Here is an 18,425-nt window from a genome sequence, read left to right as displayed (position 1 = left end):
AGTGTAAGGTGCCTAATTCATCCGATTCGGGAGTGTAGTAATCGGCCCGGAAAGGTAAAGTCGTACTCTTTTGCTCTTTAGTGGTAATTTACCGGAACTATGAGAGATACAGGTTACTCTTTCCCTATTTGGTTTTTTTATCGGTCTTAGACTAAACAAGGTTCAGCCTTCTACTTTAGGACTTAGCGGACGTTGAAAGTAATCTGAGGGAAAGGGTAAATTATCTTTTCCTCCCACTATCCTAATTGATAGGCCGATGAAACAGAGAACTGGTATCTTCCCTCATGGCCTAAATGGTACAGCTTATAGTATATGTTCGAAATGATGTAGATTTAACCCCGGTTTATCCCTCCAGTATTTTGTTTTGATGGAGTGTTAACATATCTGTAATTTATACCATGATGGTAGGATTGTTCATCCAATTAGATCTACAATTGTTTGCCAATTTCATCCCCAAACGCGGGTAACATAGGTCACCTCGCATTAATGGTAGTTTACCATTTCGAAATTGTACCCTAGGGTTTTGTCCATGCTTTGCCGGGATCGAGGTTAGTGACTGAAAACGAGGTATTTCGCCGTGATGAGGGAGATGGTAGTGTGGTGATATAGTCGATGTGCTGTAGAATATGAACCCCGAGGTGTGATGAGTAAAAGGTTTGTTTCGTGGTAAATGAAAAGATTTTGAAGTTTGGATTAAAGACGCGGTGGAGAAATGGTTGGGCCTCGCAATCGTAAAGGCAAGAGTGTCAAGTAATCTGGCTTACATGTGTTAGTAGCACGCCCCATATGTAGCAGTAGCCTGTCCTAACAGACCGTTGTACTTCCAACGCAGTTTGAGGTACCGCCCAGACCTTTAGCACCGGCCAGATCGCAGATGTACCTGTCCTGTTTTTGGTTAGTCCATGCGCTACCTTACCACAAATGCTATAATAGTCGAATGTATATAGCTAAATGCTGGCTGTTGAACCGAGTAATCACATCTGTCAGTGACTGTTGAAATACTCTCTCCTTACCCCCAAGGTACCACTCCCAGCCTACTAGATACTATAGAGCACACACCTCAAAGTTCAATTTCCACCCATGCAGCGCTTTTTCCAAAATTTCACCTTCCGTACTTATATTTATATCTGTCTCTCCTACCTCTCTTCGATACCATCCATCCCCGATTAAACAAGGATCACCAAAAAATCAACAACCATGTCTCCCAAAACCTCACCCGCCGCAGAACCCTCCGTCGCGTCCAAGATCGCAGAAATCACTGATCTCGGAATCCAAGTTAACCACCTCCGCCGCAGAAAGAATTCCAATGCCGCTGAAAGAAACTACATTTTCCAGGAGTTGTCCGCATCTATCGAGCAGGGTCAGGTTACCTCAGCTCCGCGCCTATTCAACCTCATCGACCGTCTCTTTCCAAATCGTACTGAAGAGATGCAGTTGAACACCACCGACGACTTGTTGCGTGTACTTCCAAAGATTGAGAGAATGGTCCAGGTCTACGACGAGTGCATCGATGTGGCGGCCGACAAGATCGAGCAAATCCGTGAGAGGGTATCCGAGCTTCTAAGCCCCCAGATCTCTGACACTGGGAGGAACTTGTAGAGAGGTCATTCAATAAAAACACAGTAACTTTTTTTCACAACTATTGAGGCGAAAGCTAAACGATTGTTTCTAACGGATGATTTAAAGGCACCCCCCCTCCCATCATCTGGATTGATACATTTGACATCTCGACCCAATTCATCCTCGTTCCGTATGTTCTCCGCTGCCTCTGTTGTGCTTTAATCTAACCGCACTGGTGAACTGACCTGTCTTATATACAGAGATATTATTTCATGACTCCTTGTGCATCTCTTTCCTTATGTCACTTGAATTATGTGCTGTGAGTTTTCTGCCAACATTCTCAAATCGTTCCCTTTCCATACCTAAGTTAACCTTTCTTAGATTTCTTTCTTCTCCTCCATCATTTGTCTTCCTTATTATAACCTAGCTATCTATCTGTAAGTCAACTATCGTTCTCTCTACAAACGACGAACAGGTCGCTGACCTTTCCGAATTTTTTTAGACTTTGTCAAGATATGTCATGGTGTCTGGGATTGCATTGGGAGTGTGTTGGAAGTAGTTCATAGGTTTATTTTCAACTTGTTACGCCAATCCAAGCCAAATTCTTATGAATATACCTGCATGGCGGTGTGTTTTATTTTCCCTCTCGTGAGCCAGCACAGATCTTTAAAACGCGGGTGACGACCAAAGCGAAGGGGGGAGATCTGGGGCATCAAAATGTTTCCAATAATTCTGTAAGGCATAATCCTTGCCACGTAGTAAAATCAATTCAACGCCCTATATAGTCATAAATTACATTCGTACATAGCATGCTCTGTCCAGTGTAGTCTGCTCCAAAATTGACGGCCGCCAAAAAGAAAAAAGGAAGAATTGCTTCAACTATTACAAATCTCCCCACCTGATAGCCTTGTTACTTGCCATGAACTCTCCGGCAGCCATTGCTCAGGAACTACTACACGATCAGCCATCACTCACCCAGGCTTAGCCTTGTCTCTCTGACCTGTCCTGTGAAGAATCCGTACAAACCCTCTCTATCGCGACTCAACATTTCTCTGATTTCGAACCCCCCCACTCAGGCTTTTTAATGGGCTGGACCGGTCCATATTTGACCTTGGCCCAGCCCGGCCCAGCCCACCAAAGGTTGGGCCCGGACCGACTGGCCCATATACCATGAGGACCGGTGACGGAAATATAAATATATGGGCCCCCCAATGATATTCATCGAAGTCGAAAGAGGAAAAAAGGTATTATAAAATTGTTGCATTCAGGATTTACCTCATAATGAGTGGAGAAATCCAGTCATAAACTAGCCAATATATTATTCCCCTTGACCGGTCCCAAAACCCATCTGGACCGGCCCAGCCCAGCAGAGAAAACTCCAAGCCCGGCCCACCGCCCGTATATTTGGACCGGTCCGGCCCGTATATGTGGCCGCCCATTAAAAAGCCTGCCCCCACTCAGCTCGATCATTCGTATGCGATGCCTCGCAAGGCCTCCTATCACATTGGCATCGATCCTCCCATGACTGATCCTCGTACGGCTCGCAGTCTTAACTGCCCTCCTATCTCGCTACTGCTATCACACCGATCTAAGAAGGCGAGCCTGCTCCTCCAAGCGCAGTACTCCCACTCTAAGCCCATGGCCAAGGACGACCATTGCTTCCCAAGGGCTTCTGCTACATGGGCTATGGTCTTTCGCGATTGACTGTAGCTCAAAGTGCCACTCCTACCCCTGGCGATCACACAGTAATGGAGAAATACTTGTAAGTGACACATTTTGTCAGAAGCATCTGACAGTCTGGACCAAGAAGTCCCGTTGCCTGGAGTAGATCGTGGAACAACTCGGGAAGGACTGCTGTCTTGCAATCGAGAAAAGTACTTGTCAGATAACCTCTCTATACCTGTCCTCTTTTCCCTTTTCTCATAGCTCTGCATTGTACACCCCACGGCAGAAGACAATAAAATCATCATCGCAGAAGGATAGGTATGGAGCGGAAGACTGCCAATAGAGCATCCGTATGATGAACACAGTAGCTACAGCTTTTGCTTTCACCGGGAGTGCTCTGTGCTGTCTGTTATTTTTTCGTGGCCGGAAGGATGAGAAAATAGAACATTGACGAATATTTTCCTTTGGGAATAAGGATATTTGAGATCATTTCCTGCGTCGGACTCCATCGCTTGAATAAAGTAGAGCTCATACTATAATATACTCTCGCCCATTGCATGTGAAACGGTTAATTTATGATGTAAGAACGAATAAAAGCATAAGAAAAGCCCCACGGATGTGTCTGGTTCTCGAGCAAGATGGGATTTGGAAGTTCTCCCCAGGTAAAATTCCTGAATACGGCGTAGATAATCCTGCCACAAACCTTCGGGTTTCATGCGAGTAAGACGAATTATTCTTATCGTGATTATTGTTCATGCGAAAGGGCGATATTGACGTTTTGTAGCGGAAGGATGTGAATGAAGTATTAATTGTTTTCTGACAAGATATGAAAATATAGTTCCAAGAACTGGTTCCACTCAAGGAACAAAAGAAAATAGTAAGAAAATCCGACAATGAACAAGAGCTCTAGGAATAAAATCCTACGAAATAAGGCCCATGCGAAAGCTCAAATCCAAGGAGGACAGAACCTGGAGACCAATCTCCCACCCCGAAAGGGCAAGAGCAGCAGATATCTTTGGAAACGAGTGATAATTCATGATGCAAGTGACAATTCATGAAACGAGTGATGGTTGATGAACCACCGAGTGAGTTTCTATGATGCGGGTGATCAGTTGTGACTGAAGCAATTTCCGCTAACACTGTGTATTATTCCTCTTACTTGCCCACATACATTGCCCACGCCCGGGTATGACTAGAAAAAAAATCAAATCTGTCCGTTTTGGTATGGATTGAAAAGTCATAAACCCATGCCGGCATCAGCAACAGTCAACTTTTGGTTGGGCGAAATTCAATATTTGCCCTCACCAAAAAATATATATTTTTGTAAAGGAACTCTAGAAACATTTATTCCAAGTCATCACGGTAGGGTAGATCACTCTAATCTCATTTTATATCACTTTGCATTACATATTGCCGCTTGCAAGTGGGAAAAGTGATGGTTCAGGCGTTGCAACCCGCTTTGGCCTTGTGCCTTTTGGGCTTGCTTTTCTCTCTAGTCGCAAGGCACCTAACTATATTGTGTCTTTTCCCACGCGAGAAAATCCCGTCACCCTAGCTTTTCTCAACTCCACCCCCGATTCCGCCCCCGATTCCGCGAAAATGATCTGTCCTACTTAACTCCTTCAGTGCAGAAGCATCAGTTCATCGCAAAGGACATCTATTCGGATACTCCCCCTCTCGGATAACCCACAAACGTTAGCTAGCTTCCAAATTCATGCGACAAAAAATCGCGCGTTGTAGTTGAGAGCGCCGTGGTCGACAGCTCCCGCAGCCGCACAAGCTCCTTGAAGTGTGCGTATAAGTCTTAATCATAAAGTGTACTGATGATTAGAAGAGATAGACCGGTTCCCCGCTTCCTATCCCCTTTTACAAGAGTTGTGTCCTGACACGTGACCTCGTGTCATCTCGCCACATCTCCTTTAGTTATATACACAGTTGCCTCTTGCCTCAAGCCACACACTAGCCACACTACTCTCTACATGTTTCTGTCACTTCATATCGTGACCCTTCCTCCTTCTTCACGTCTAATAACCGCAGACAAGGCTAGTTACCTACACTTCGCTGCATGAATAGGGGGCTTTGGGCTGGAAGATGAGGAATTTAAACGGCCTCTTTGCCCGGTAGCTGCCTGGTTTGGCTAGAGGCCAACACATCAGGAGCACTCTTCGGACACTGACGGGACGAGGGGAGAAATGCTTTCTGGAGTGCCGGGCGGTCTTTCTACATGTGTAGAACTTGGGTGAAGTCAACCTTGTATGGCTTTGTTGCAATTTTTTAATTTTTCTTCTCCGGTTCTAACTGCTGTTCAAGTGGAATGAACATTTGGTCAAATAGGAAAGGATGCCACAACGCCTGGGAGCCCGTACATAAGGAGGGATATAGACTACGTGTGGGGGAGGCAAAGCTCTAGTTTCCGAATTCCAACATTTTCTTATCACGTTCTCATGCTTCTTTCCGAAACTGAGTGGGCTCAAGACCAGTAAAGATGAGCCAAGTAAAGAACTATTATATCAGCCACCCTCTTCAGGGGGTACTTCGATCAAACTTCAAAGCTCTTGAGGCGCGCTATACCGCAGTCCCTGGCTTTGCATACATCATGGGCGAGCTTGTAGTATCGGGGTGTGGTCCAGATATTATGAACTCTCATTTTGCGTGCTAGGGAGGAAGTGTAGACTCTCCATACTTCATCTTTTCGAATTCTGTCTAATGTCTTCCGAATATTGAGAGACTCCACCTAAATTTGTAGTTGTAATTCCAGAATTATTTCGACGAGCCATGGGTTGATGGAAAGAGAGAAGAAGGAAATCACTTTATCCATGGAACGCTAAGCAGTCAGATTTATTGAAACTCTATGAATCTCCCCAGCGTCCACGTTAGATCTCAGAGACTTAGTATAGCATGTATTCGTTCTCGATTTTTTATAAGGTCGAGATCCGGTAAGCAGCATTTTGCGATGCCCATTCACGGCCCGGAAGCCCACAAATTCTCCAGGCTGGGGCTACTCACAACCCAATTGATTGTTCTCAAGGCGTACCGCCGAGGATATCAATCGCCCTCTCGCGCGTCCACCATGCTAGGATTCCACAGTTACGTGTCTCTACCCGGGTCATTCTATTCAGGAGATATTTGATGGATCAACTTCTGGTGAGATTTCTGTAGCACATAAATACACAAACCGACCCCATTTCCTTCCTACACGGCTGATCATAACCGTAACATGTACTGGGAAAGCTAGTTGGGAGTAATTACTGATGCTGTGATAGGAAAGGCGGGCATGCATGCTCAATAATATTCGCCTTTGAAAAAGCCGTTTGACCGCTGGTTTACAGGCAACTGCCAAAGTCTCGAATCTTTTTTTTATAGTTTAAAGGACACTGGTAAGAAAGGTCGTGCTTACCGATAGACTGCCAAGACCGTGCGAAATACTTATTTCCTTTTTCTTTGGTCAACGTGCCAAATGAGGTATAGCACTTTGAGGCGATTTAACCTCTTTCATGGACTATTCTGATTCAATTACCTCTTAGATGTGAAGCATTCGGTTTAAACGAGTCTTTAGGGTATGATGCGGTCCCCCGCAAATACTCGCGCTTTTACCTTGTTTTTAAAAAAAGGCTAGCGTAGGCGAAAAGTGAATCAAGACTTTTCCAGTTGACTGTATCTAACGGTGAATTTCTTTCGAATCCTAGGCGTCCGAATGGAATTGAAGTCTGTTCTTACTGCACTCAGGTCCTATCTAGCTCCTTCCGCAGGGTGCAGTAATGGAAATTGAGGTTGGAGGGCTTCTAGGTTTTCAGATTTTCGGCTTTTTGTTTCATCTTTTTGATGATCCAAAGTCAGTCTTTCTATTTGCAACAAGTGAAATCTCTGGCAGCAGGTGGGTTTTGCGTTCTCGAGATCTCTGTGCGTAATTTGCCTTTCTACCCATGGTGAAGATGTAACTGGCAAAGGAAGGGTATCTGCAAGGACGTAGATTATCGCAGGAAAGAAATAAACTTTCATAATAATTATGTTATTCAAAATATTCTCCATAGTCAGACTCTAAGAAGGGTAGAGATACCATCGTTTGGAGGTCGGATGTGGTGAAGGATATTATGTAAGATAGTAGAGGTGACGGTCAATCGAAATACAAAGAACCTTTCGGATGAGACGGGGATATTTACAAAGCATGATCTTTCGATGATCTTGACATTGGCCTAGATGGAATGCTTTCTTTTTTCATTTTTCATTCATTTTTCTTCTTTTTTATGGCGGGGGTCTTTTTTTCTCTCTTTTTTTTCTACCCTATATCTGAATGTTTCCAATCTGATTGCCCAACGCATGCTCTCACGTGACATACACCAACATCTAACCTGTAGCTATCTCCCAATACAGGCACCTCTTGCCCTCTGACGCCCTATAACTAGAAGCTATTCCACCCACCAACACCTCTTCTCCACCAACACAACACAAAAATCTAAACACAACCATACCCAATAATAGGCTTTTTTTATCTTGTACGTCCCCGTTGTATCACGCCAAACTCTTATTGCTAACACTATATAGTAGAATCACAATGTCTACTACCCAACAGCTTCAGCGCCATCGTGCCTACCCGCGGGGTCAACAAATGGCTGCGACCTACGGCACTGGGGCCAGGTCCAATATGAGAACCGTTCAATTGAACGGGATTGTGGGAGAAAAACATGATGCTTATCTCATCTCCTACTCTACAAGTGATGGTCCATGGCCTCCGTATTGGGTTTGTTCCTCTTGCTTCCGTTTCCCTTATCTTCTCCGTCTTTTGTGCCATGAAGCTCCCTGTTGTAATAGTGCCTTTCTTCCCATCCACACCTTCCCCTTCCCTTCGTTCCGTCTCTACAAATTCTTCTTGCTCTTTCCTCACTTTGTATTACCCCTATGAGACGCTATGCCCTTGTCACTTCATCATAAACAATGATCCATGACCGCCATAATTCATCACAGCTGCTAACAATGACATAGGTTCGCAAGGACTACCCCGTCCAGAACGCCATCATCGCCTGGCTGTACGCCCGTCTCAATGGTGACGCCACACTCATCAACGCTGACCCGCCTGAGTGGCGTCTCACTGCCACAATCGCGCCTCGCACTGTCGAGCCTCACACCCCTGAGCAACGCTTTCTCCAGGCTATTGAACAGGGAAGCATCACTGTCCGCCGCGGACGTTCAGTGTCCCAGGTACAACTCACCAAAGATCAGAAGCGCGCTGAAATCAAGGCTACATTTGCGGGTAACTTCTGTGAGGATAGTTCCTCCAGCTCCTCCAGCGATGGTGATGAGTCTGATGAAGAGTATTTTATCCTTTTGTCTTTGAGTGTACCCGAGAAGGAACTAATAAGCATGGTTTAGGATCAAAGAGAACTACAAGATGGAAGCACGCAAGGACAAAGGCTGGACTAAGGGAGTGTTGACACTCATCGCCAGCATCCTTATCATGTTCATCCTTTTGGTGATTGTGGATTTCATTGTCGACATGAATGAGTCTCTCGACCCGGTTGTTTTCCACATCTATTAATCTCAGATTCTTTCTTCTCCTTCTTCCTGTCACCCTAAACGGTATGTTTGTGTCCCTATTCGGCAACTGCATGCATCATAGTTGACCTCGGTATAGATACGGTTGTTGTACGTGGGGATATAACCAAACATGAATATGAAGGAGAAGCTGTGGTTTAGGGAAAGGATGGAGACACGTTGAATTTCAAGAGCTGCTAGAAATGATTTTGTGATTTTAAGGAAGAAATTATGACACGGTTACAATTTGATTTCGATAGAGATATATTGTTAAGACATGCATTAGAGCGTATTTGCCAACGGTCAATTTCAACTATCGACACTGCAAACTTGACAGTTTCGGGAGGCAAAACCGACAGCCCCCCTCAGTGGCCAAAATCGATCCGGTTAACACTATGACAGAATAAACCCCGAAAACCAGACAATCCATCACGCTACCTGTGAAATACTCTGTTGGAACTGAAAATTCATACCCACGATACCAGCTTCGGTAGTAACAAAACTGGGTACTTGTGATCCTCCTGGTAGATCTCACAGCACGCTGCCCCACCGAAATTCAAAATTAACAGCCCCGGTTGCCACTTCGGAGCCCTACAATTTGTAAATTCTTGAAATTGACGGTTGGCAAATACGCTCTATTATAAAAGTAAACAGTGAGAATGATTGAACTTGAAAATGATCCGATAAAATGAAAAAAGAAGAAAAAGAAAATAACTATTCCACGTATAATGTCATTTTATGTTATCTACACATGAGTTAAGTGCCTAGGAATGGTGCTCGCAGGCATGCCAGTTACCTTCTCGACAAGTGTGGTTGCCATAGTAACAACCTAATCCTGCGGATAAGCAGCTGAGTCTAACCTAGTGTAGTATAGACGAATCGATGGTGAGACTAGGGAAGGTCGCTGTGGTAACGTGAAACTATCTCTCGTGCAACTCGGGGGCGATAGGATTTCCTGTATCTCTAGGATCTGTCTGCCTGCACATTGGTCTCTACATGGAAAATTGCTTTTTCCTTTTTATCGCTTGAAAAATGAGGTGGTATAATTTGTTACACTGTGACAACTGTGAAAAAGAATATTCACAGTGCACCCAGGCTGTAGGCAAACTTACGATAGATCTTTTCGCCCATATGACGCGAGCTTGCTGAAGAACCTAGGAGAACTTTCTCTATCGCTATTGAACAAATGAATACAGTCGACAGGGCGGTTGTACGCGAATACGACCGGCGACCAGCTTCTTAATATGCTCAGCACAACGTTTCCGTGAATGGATGAAAAAATAGCCGTCAGCCGAGGGATGGGCCTAGCTATTGGCCAGCTAAGAAAACTATCACACTAATGGTCAACTCTGTAAGCGTGAACTGACATTGATTCAATAAGAACGAAATACCTCCAACCCCCCCCCCCCCCCCCTAGGAGGCGAATAATACCTGCTTACCAAAAGCTCCGATGTATGTGCAGTGGCTGTATAATACCCGTGACAATCAGTCCATCTGCGCACTGGCGAAATGAGGCCCGAGATTAAGGGTCATCTCGACCTCCGAAGGTAAGACTAATGTGGTAGGCTAGGTCCCGGAAAGAGAATCCTTGATGCTGTGCGGTGCGTTTACTCAGGATTTCTCTCTATCCACTGGGACCTTCTGTATGTTCTGACCGAGTCGTAAGAGCGTCCTATCCACCAGGAAGTATGATTCGGACGCCCTATCCCCCAGGTACCTGTTTTATCGGATTACACTCAAAAGGTCACCCCGCTCACCAGAGGATTCGGATCCCGTTCAGCAGCGACCCACAAAGCAAGATAGCCAGGTCCACAGCGGATTGCATGGGTGAGAAAAAGGTACTTCATCATTAAAAAAAGTTATATATTTCAAATTCCCACTATGGTAATTCTTAAATATCTCCGAATTACGTGAAAGGAATAGTATACCTCCGGAATTATACCCATATAAAAGGCGGGCTTACCCGGGTAAAAGACCTATGGGTTGGGCCGGGTTGGGTGCAAATATTCCGAGGCCGGGTCGGGTTGGGTACCGACTCTTTTGATACCCGGGTGCACATAAACCACAAAAGACTGGACTGATAAGATGTCAGGTATTCGGTTATTTTTTGGAAAAAGACGTAGGCTTAATTTCCCGGGCTGAAGTGAGTCTTGAAATAGTACGCTCAGCACATTTCATAGTATTGGAGGATTCTCATTTGTCATTATGAGTCACGGGTTCTGACTCATTTTCTCTCTTCTATTTATTAGTCATGTTTTTCTATTACTCATACGGTTATGATTTACTATGTTTTGTGTTACCTTTCTTTAGTATAAATATGGGGTATTCCCCCTCTAGTTAGTTGGAATAACACGCTCAATTACTACACTTCTCTACATACATTTTCTCTAGTGAGTGCACTCTCGCACTGGAAACTTTAGCGTGCGCAGGTGGAGGAGGGTGCGGGCGCTCTCAATTGCAGAGCACGCTGACTTATGGGTGGGGTGTTTCCTTATGATTCGGGCACTATTTTGAGGTCTATACGATATAATAGTTTCCTGGCCGATAGGGTACCCAATTCGTATGTTCTGCTGGATAGGATGACTTACGGATCGGACAGAACAGATACCAACTTGAATGTTTCGATGGATATGCAGGCTTTTCCATTAGGCGTGTAACAGATAGTGCTCCCATGGGAGAGAACTTGCCATAGTGCGTGTATCTCGTAAACGGGCCGCTCCACTCAACGGTTTGAGTGATGGTTGTGCATGTCATCGTGAAATCGGATATACTCAAACCGATAACTAAATCCTTTGCATTCCTTTCCTGAGAGCGGGTGAGATGAAGGCAACTTTCCATTCAAGAAATTAGTCTAACCATTAAGAATAGCCTTTAATTTACGAAATGGCGACACGACAGAGGAGGAAGAGACGAAAAAGGGAAGAAGAAGCCAGAGAAATGGAAATGGGCTGGGGCGGTTTGCGGGACAGCCCATGAAGTTATAAATTGTTCAGAAGTTACTTTTCTTATGTTATAAGTTACTTGTTTGATAGTTATGTTTGTTTTGTTATTTGTGTTTGATTTTGGTTTGCGTTATGAGAGGCGGAGGAAGTGATTGGGAAGTTCTGGGGTAGTGTAATATTGTCAGGGACTACGGTCTGCATACAATTAATGAATTAAAAAAAAAAAAAAAAGAACAGCCTTTCGAAACATAGGTATCATAACTTCCTTCCGAGCCACTCTCAAGAGCTCGGGAACGATCGCCAGGGAAACCCAGATGCACCATAGAGACCTTCCGCAGTTTGGGTACGAGGCCTTCAGGAGTTTTGCGTCTGCTCAACGTTTTTCCCCAAGCCAATCCGATTTTTCTTTCGCTGTTGCTTTATTGTTATGCCTCATGACTACCTCGGGGACTGACCCAGCATGCGATAATGAAGTGCAGGAGCAAAATATCTGAGCACGATCGAAAGAGCGTACGTACAGTTGTCCTCAATCTTTTTATTTTCTTATTTTACATTGCGCTCTCCATTTCTTCCTATTTGTCCGCGTTGCTTTAGAATTCATCCTAGATCCTCTGCGTGTTGGGCCGTTGTCCGTATGTCTAACTTACTTCCAGTGATGATCATAAACATAATGGGGGAGAAAGGTTGCCCACGATGATGATGTTGGTCATATATCATGGTGTCCTCGAGGTGCGTTGTTTAGTTGACATCTGTCCTCCCTATCCTCAGATCCGGCATATTTGCCTCGAGGTACCTTTAGCAGATGATGATTATTCACGAGAGCAAAAGGAAACTAGAATTTCTCGATGAGAAACGCATACTTATTCTCGACGCTAGAGATACACAGATGACCCTCCTAGGGAAACTAAGGTCTTCGGTATCGTGTATTGCTGATTTCCCCCCCTTTTTTGCTCCAATCCATTTTTTTTGAATACGCGTTCAAGAGATAGAGACCTTGTAACACTGCTACTAGTCTGCTAGCGGTGAGTTCCGGTAAGGGCCAGAGGCCTGGGTGCGGTCGAAATGGTACGGACGTCCTCATCTTGCATCGTTCTTTCCCCGCTACTCTCTATTTCTGCGGGTGTTATTGGAAGTCACGCTGGACTCGCCACATGTCGGGCACGTGGAGAGATGTCGAGCTTAAGTGGAATGTTAATAGGAATAATGACAGGGATCATGCAGCTTGTCCCAGCGGGACCCTCGATGCGAGACGTAATAGTATCCTCGAGGCACCTAGGCCTCAGTCCTTGACAGTGCCTCAAGTCCTGCACTGTTGTCCCTGGGGCTAGGGCTTGGAGGGGGTTCTCGAGGGCGGAAATAATTCGGGAGAGCAAAAGGTGAGATGAACATTTTGAAGAAAGGAGGAAGTTCTTGTTTTAACCCTTATTCATAGGATTAGGGCATCGCCAAGAATCTTGCGTGGCAATCTTCGAGGCGTTGTAGGCAGTTGGTGAACACCTGCGATCCACCGTCCGCGCTAGCTTATTTGTGAATGAAATGCCAAGGCAAGCTAGTAACAACCAGATCCCTCACTTTCGTGGGCAGACTGCATTAGATCGTGTTGGCCACGCTCAGTTTTCAAATTTCGAGCTCAAATTCTGAGTTCTTGGCAGTGGGGAAGACCCACCTGTTCTATACTGAACTCTATTAACGTTCAGTGGAGTCTTGAGTTTTATCTCGTACGCTAGAGATCTTAATGAGAGAAAGAACACTGCACGCGTTTACCCAAGTATAGGTGGGTCTTCCCCACTGCCAAGAACTTAGGATTTGAGCTCGAAATTTGAAAACTGAGCGTGGCCAACACGATCTTAGAGAAAATGTATGTAGAGAAGTGTAGTAATTGAGCGTGTTATTCCAACTAACTAGAGAGGGGGGAATGCCCCATATTTATACTAAAGAAAGGTAACACAAAACATAGTGAATCATAACCGTATAAGTAATAGAAAGACATGACTAATAAATACCAGAGAAAGAATGAGTCAGAACCCGTGACTCATGATGACAAATGAGAATCCTCCAATACTATGAAATGTGCTGAGCGTACTATTTCAAGAGATCTATTATTCACTGGCACTGATGGCGCTAATACTGTACAGTGCAATTATGTGAGCGAGAGACAATACTGTAGGGACATGCCGAAATCTCTATAGAGCCTTCGTTTCCTCTTCACCACCTAATCGTGCTACTGAAATTTCCACGAGGGAGCGTTATAGGATGGTTGCTTTTCGCCGCCCACTTCGTGCGCGAGGTAACCACATCCCATGGTAAGGACCGCTCGTGTCTTTTTGACCCACATTTCCTGGGTAACATCGTGGAGGTATGCTTAGGGTAAGAATAGTTGGAATGTTCTGACCGATCCAAAAGTCATCCACCAAGCCACGCAGTCCCGGTTCTTTTTGATCTCTTCTATTCTCTGGTGTGCAGGATGAATGTCTGGTAGGTCTCGTGGCGGGCATCGGTGGTGGCGGAGATGAAAGGTCTGGCTACAGTTGAGAGGAAGCACACTGCTTCTTATTTGTTTTCTTTTTTTCCTCCTTTCAGATTTTCATTGCGCTATCCATTCACTTTTAATTATCTGCGTGTTGGGCCCGCGTATTTAATATGAAACCTACTTATAGTGATGATGAATGGAATGACCGAGGATGTTTCTACGGCTAGACGAAAGAAGAATGAGTGTGAAAGACATGAAAATTAGTATTTTTTCTTCGATGACAATCAAAGTGTTTCATCAAAACTACCTTCGAAGCCAAGCACCTATGAAACCTTCCGCAGCTCTAATCTTACGACGGGTTCTCCTTGTGGGATAGGGATCTTGTTCTGTGCGATGTGTCAGAATATATTCGTATTGCTCTGCCAGATCGTGGATCGAACGTCAAACTTACTTGCGCTAGCTGATAAAAGGAAGGCGGATCATGGTGAACATTTCATCGCGTTTAAAGCGGTCTCCAATCCTTTCCTCCCAGAATATTCCCATCATATTCCCACCAATGATATCGCGGGGTTCCTTCACATGTATTGCCCCCTCTCCCCCCTCAGAAAAAAAGAAGAAAAAAACAAAAAGGAAAGGGAAAGAGGAGATGAGAGAACTAAAAAGGAAAAGAACAAAAGGAAAAGAAAAGGGATGGTAGAAAATAAAAGAATAAAAAGGGACATCCGAGTGTAAGCGTGCACAAGTTCAAACATCCGAGTGGAAGTATGCAGCAATTTCCAATCATATTCTCCAACCATGCAAAAAACTTCGAAAGTGCGAACACCATTCAAAATCTTGACCCTACCAGCCACTCTCCCCAGCCCGACAAATGGCTCGTATTCCGAAGCTGCATGGCCCACACAAATAACAAACAACAATAAAATCATTTTTTAATCTCATCCGAAATTGCAAAGTCAAAGGCAGTGCCAAAAATGAGCGTGTGTTTATTCGCCACTATGTTCTCGTTAATTCGGCGATAAAGCAGAAGGGACAGCGCGCCACTACATACCAGTCTCCTTTATTAGTTGTGAAAAACGCGAACGTCGAATTCTTTAGTGGTTGTCAGGTCAAGAGTCAAGGCAACCCAACTGGGGAAAGTCCCATGGTCGCCGATAAAATCAGCGACTTGGCGCATGGGTTAGGCTTTCCTTACCTGGCAGCCACAAATGGTTTTGCACTCTCTACTACGAGTGGAAATGCATTGACGGGTGCATCAATTTTTAGTTGTGAAGAGAATCAGTAAATGCATAGGTTTTTTTGTGGCGAAGGTTTAAATAATGTATGGTAAAAATAATTAAATTTCTATGTAGGGTTGTGTGGGAAAAGGATCAGTAAATGCATCAATTTTATAGCTCATGTGGATGCGATTACATAAATAAACAGGTGTGTGGTTACATAAATACAGATGCGTGATTAAATAAAAGTACATGTAGGTTTACGCAACACTTCATGCATTGTAATTCAATAATACTTGTAGGCACGCCAAAAAATACAAAGAATATGTAGTCGATGTCTATTAATATTGTTCCCTAGATAAGGTTGAACTTCTGCCCTTAGGCTGACATAGATAGGAATACATCAACTATACTAGTTGAATTGATGATGATGATCGATTGAGAACACTAGTAGGGCCAGGAGCATATGTGTTGATATTGCAAATGGATGTAAAGGGGATCGAAAAGGGAGGATAAAAGAGAGAAAAACGGTGCAAAGAATGTAAAATAGAAAGCGACAGTAAATGGCATATAAAAGGCAGGTAAATGGGAGCCGGGGCGCGGATGTCTATAGTGTGGAAGACACAGTAAAAGTGATGTGAACGGGATTGACAGCGGGAAAAGGCATAGGAAAAGGCAGTACATGAAAGGGGAAAGAAAAGTCCAAAACGAGATATTTCCCACAGACGTACCGTGGGCACATTTACATATGCCCTCTCCCAAAACCTTATGTGGAATATGTGCTAATTGATGCATACCCACTCCTAGTAGACACTCATCACCCGAACGAGGATAGTTTGTTAACCAGCGGTAGCCACAATATGTTTTGTGGATACTTTGTTACGTACCCACGACAGGTTCTGCACCGAACTTACCTGTGAATTGATGCTGGTCAGCTGACCAACAATGGCAGTGATGACGGTCCCGACACCAGAACGAAACCTAACACACAATGGAACACAGCATATCTTTCTCACCCACCAACTCTGGTACGGAGGTCCACGACACAAAGGTGGGCACGACAACTTCGGCGCCGGATGGACAGCATCTCTGTTTGGGGAAATGCCAGTGCTAAGCGATAGTTCTGTAGCTTTTAAACTTGTAATATTGTAAACCGGATTCCGCTCACTGAGTGACTGATGATGCCACTAAGACGAGGCAGGATCCTCCCTATTTATACATATTGGAGCCTATGCCAAGGCCCGCTTTCTAATACTAAAGAGATAACGATAATAGAATAAGATAATCAACCCGAAGATAACCCCAGTAGAAAAGCGCCCCCGCATAGTTCCGTTCCTCCATTCCAATTCTGACACGTAACCATAAACCCCGCAATTGCCAGTAACCGAGCTGTATCATGCTATTGTCCTAGAGCTACTTCCCTAAGTAGAATGGCCTGCAGCCATAAGCCCCGCTTCTATTCCGTTCCGGGTGAGACACCCAATAGTAAGCGTGCCCTCACAATAGCCTAATACTAGTGTGGTTGCACCCGGTGCCCCCACACCCCTCGGTACCTTTCTATGCTTGTTCCCTCATTACCCGACCGTACTCGCGTCACAACCCATCACTCGTATTATCCTTATTCCTTAACTTAGGAGCAGTGTTCGTGTTTCCTGTAACAATCTCATTCACCTTTTGCCGCGGGGAAATGCGGAGTTTTATATGCGGTTGAAGAAATAATGCGCCTCACTCAGTACTTCGGGAATGAGGCTCTCTGATCCAGCCAGTGACGGCTCTTATCCAGGGACGTCCCTGGCTAGTATGTACCAGCGAGAGACGTCCCGGGTAGAATAGAGAAAGCAGATGTCCCTGTATGGTACGAGCTAAGTATATATACTAGGCAGGGACGTCCATGGTTAGTACAAGGAAGTAATAGCAGAACCAGTGGGAAAGTTCAGGTGCGTGGAAGTTGTGACCTCCAGGTGAGTACTCGCACTACAACCCACCAGGCACTACAATATCACTGTACAGTAACTAATAATTCGAACTTGATTTTTATAGCGTGATTTCTCTAAACTTTAGAAAAGATTCTTTCTCTCGGAGCGACCCGAGCATGTGTCAAAGCTATTTTCTGAAGGGACATGGTGGGTAGAAGCTAACACAATTAACATATTTTCTCTACACTGCCTGTGGACGTCCTTGACTGGTACAATTAGCGTACACCAACCAAAAAATCATACCATTCACGACTGGTGTGATCCAGCCGTGGACGTCCTTGAATGGTACATACCAGCTAGGGACGTCCCTGGATAAGAGCTGTCCTTGAATGGGTCAGAACAGCCGAAATGACTGAAAAGCTTCTATCCTCCGAATGTGCAAACTAAAAGTGGCAAGCCTGTCGTACGTACCCCGACAGCTGCGAGACCGGACCTCAGGGATTGCCATCAGCACCACAACAAATGAAGAAAGCAAGAAAATAGCAAAAGGGCGACGGTGGCCGGGTGGGAAAGAGAACTGTGGGAAAAGGTGTGAAGATAAGGGAGATAGAGGGACGATAGTCCTCCCTCTATACATTCTTTCTCCATGCATTTCGACTACCCATCATACAGCTGTCCCACTTTATATCTGGTCTACCTTGACAGCCCCACATTGACAGAATGCACAGAACGATTCGACCGCCCAAATTGACTTGACATAGGGAAGCAATTCTCAACAAGAATTGCTTTTACGGAAGGCCTAGATCCGGAGAGGGTCATCTCAGCAACGGAGACGCATACCACACATAATTATGGGATAAAGCTGGCTGGTAGGGGATACTCTCGCGATCGTCTCCTATGATGATATTCACTCCGTCAAAGGTATGCACGCATCTCATGCACCTTGAGCAGAGAAGAGATACTCATTTTCTTTTACAATACCCAGCGCTTTACCGGAGATTTTTATTGAAACGACACGGGTCCTCCGCCCCGACAACAGAGTGTCTTCGGAGAACTGTGAACACTTAGTTTATTTATCCTACATAAACTGTATAGATCACCTATGAGATAAGGATACACCTGGCCTTTC

The 18,425-nt window shown here is 44.8% G+C and overlaps 3 protein-coding genes across 3 annotated transcripts; all 3 read left to right on the top strand.

Moving 5' to 3' along the window:
* Window positions 1-1,197: 1,197 nt before the first annotated feature.
* On the top strand, window positions 1,198-1,599 carry H6S33_008147 (uncharacterized protein; the record flags this gene model as incomplete). The annotated part of the gene is made up of 1 exon (XM_044839501.1): window positions 1,198-1,599. The coding sequence occupies one exon, from the start codon at window positions 1,198-1,200 to the stop codon at window positions 1,597-1,599; it is 402 nt and encodes a 133-aa protein (XP_044688338.1).
* A 6,178-nt stretch (window positions 1,600-7,777) lies between these two features.
* On the top strand, window positions 7,778-8,758 carry H6S33_008146 (uncharacterized protein; the record flags this gene model as incomplete). The annotated part of the gene is made up of 3 exons (XM_044839500.1): window positions 7,778-7,963; window positions 8,206-8,534; window positions 8,593-8,758. 3 exons carry the CDS (start codon window positions 7,778-7,780, stop codon window positions 8,756-8,758), a joined length of 681 nt encoding a protein of 226 aa, XP_044688337.1.
* Window positions 8,759-12,582: 3,824 nt separating this feature from the next.
* On the top strand, window positions 12,583-14,164 carry H6S33_008145 (uncharacterized protein; the record flags this gene model as incomplete). Its single annotated transcript, XM_044839499.1, has 12 exons — window positions 12,583-12,605; window positions 12,709-12,761; window positions 12,907-12,947; window positions 13,025-13,072; window positions 13,135-13,223; window positions 13,394-13,470; window positions 13,548-13,554; window positions 13,602-13,637; window positions 13,703-13,713; window positions 13,832-13,859; window positions 13,949-13,999; window positions 14,074-14,164. 12 exons carry the CDS (start codon window positions 12,583-12,585, stop codon window positions 14,162-14,164), a joined length of 555 nt encoding a protein of 184 aa, XP_044688336.1.
* Between the last annotated feature and the right edge of the window lie 4,261 nt (window positions 14,165-18,425).

Source organism: Morchella sextelata (assembly GCF_020137385.1).
Source record: "Morchella sextelata strain SCLS chromosome Unknown scls_25, whole genome shotgun sequence".
Taxonomy (NCBI): domain Eukaryota; kingdom Fungi; phylum Ascomycota; class Pezizomycetes; order Pezizales; family Morchellaceae; genus Morchella; species Morchella sextelata.
The sequence above is the reverse complement of the archived record's forward strand: the minus strand, read 5'-3'. Positions and strand labels throughout refer to the sequence as shown.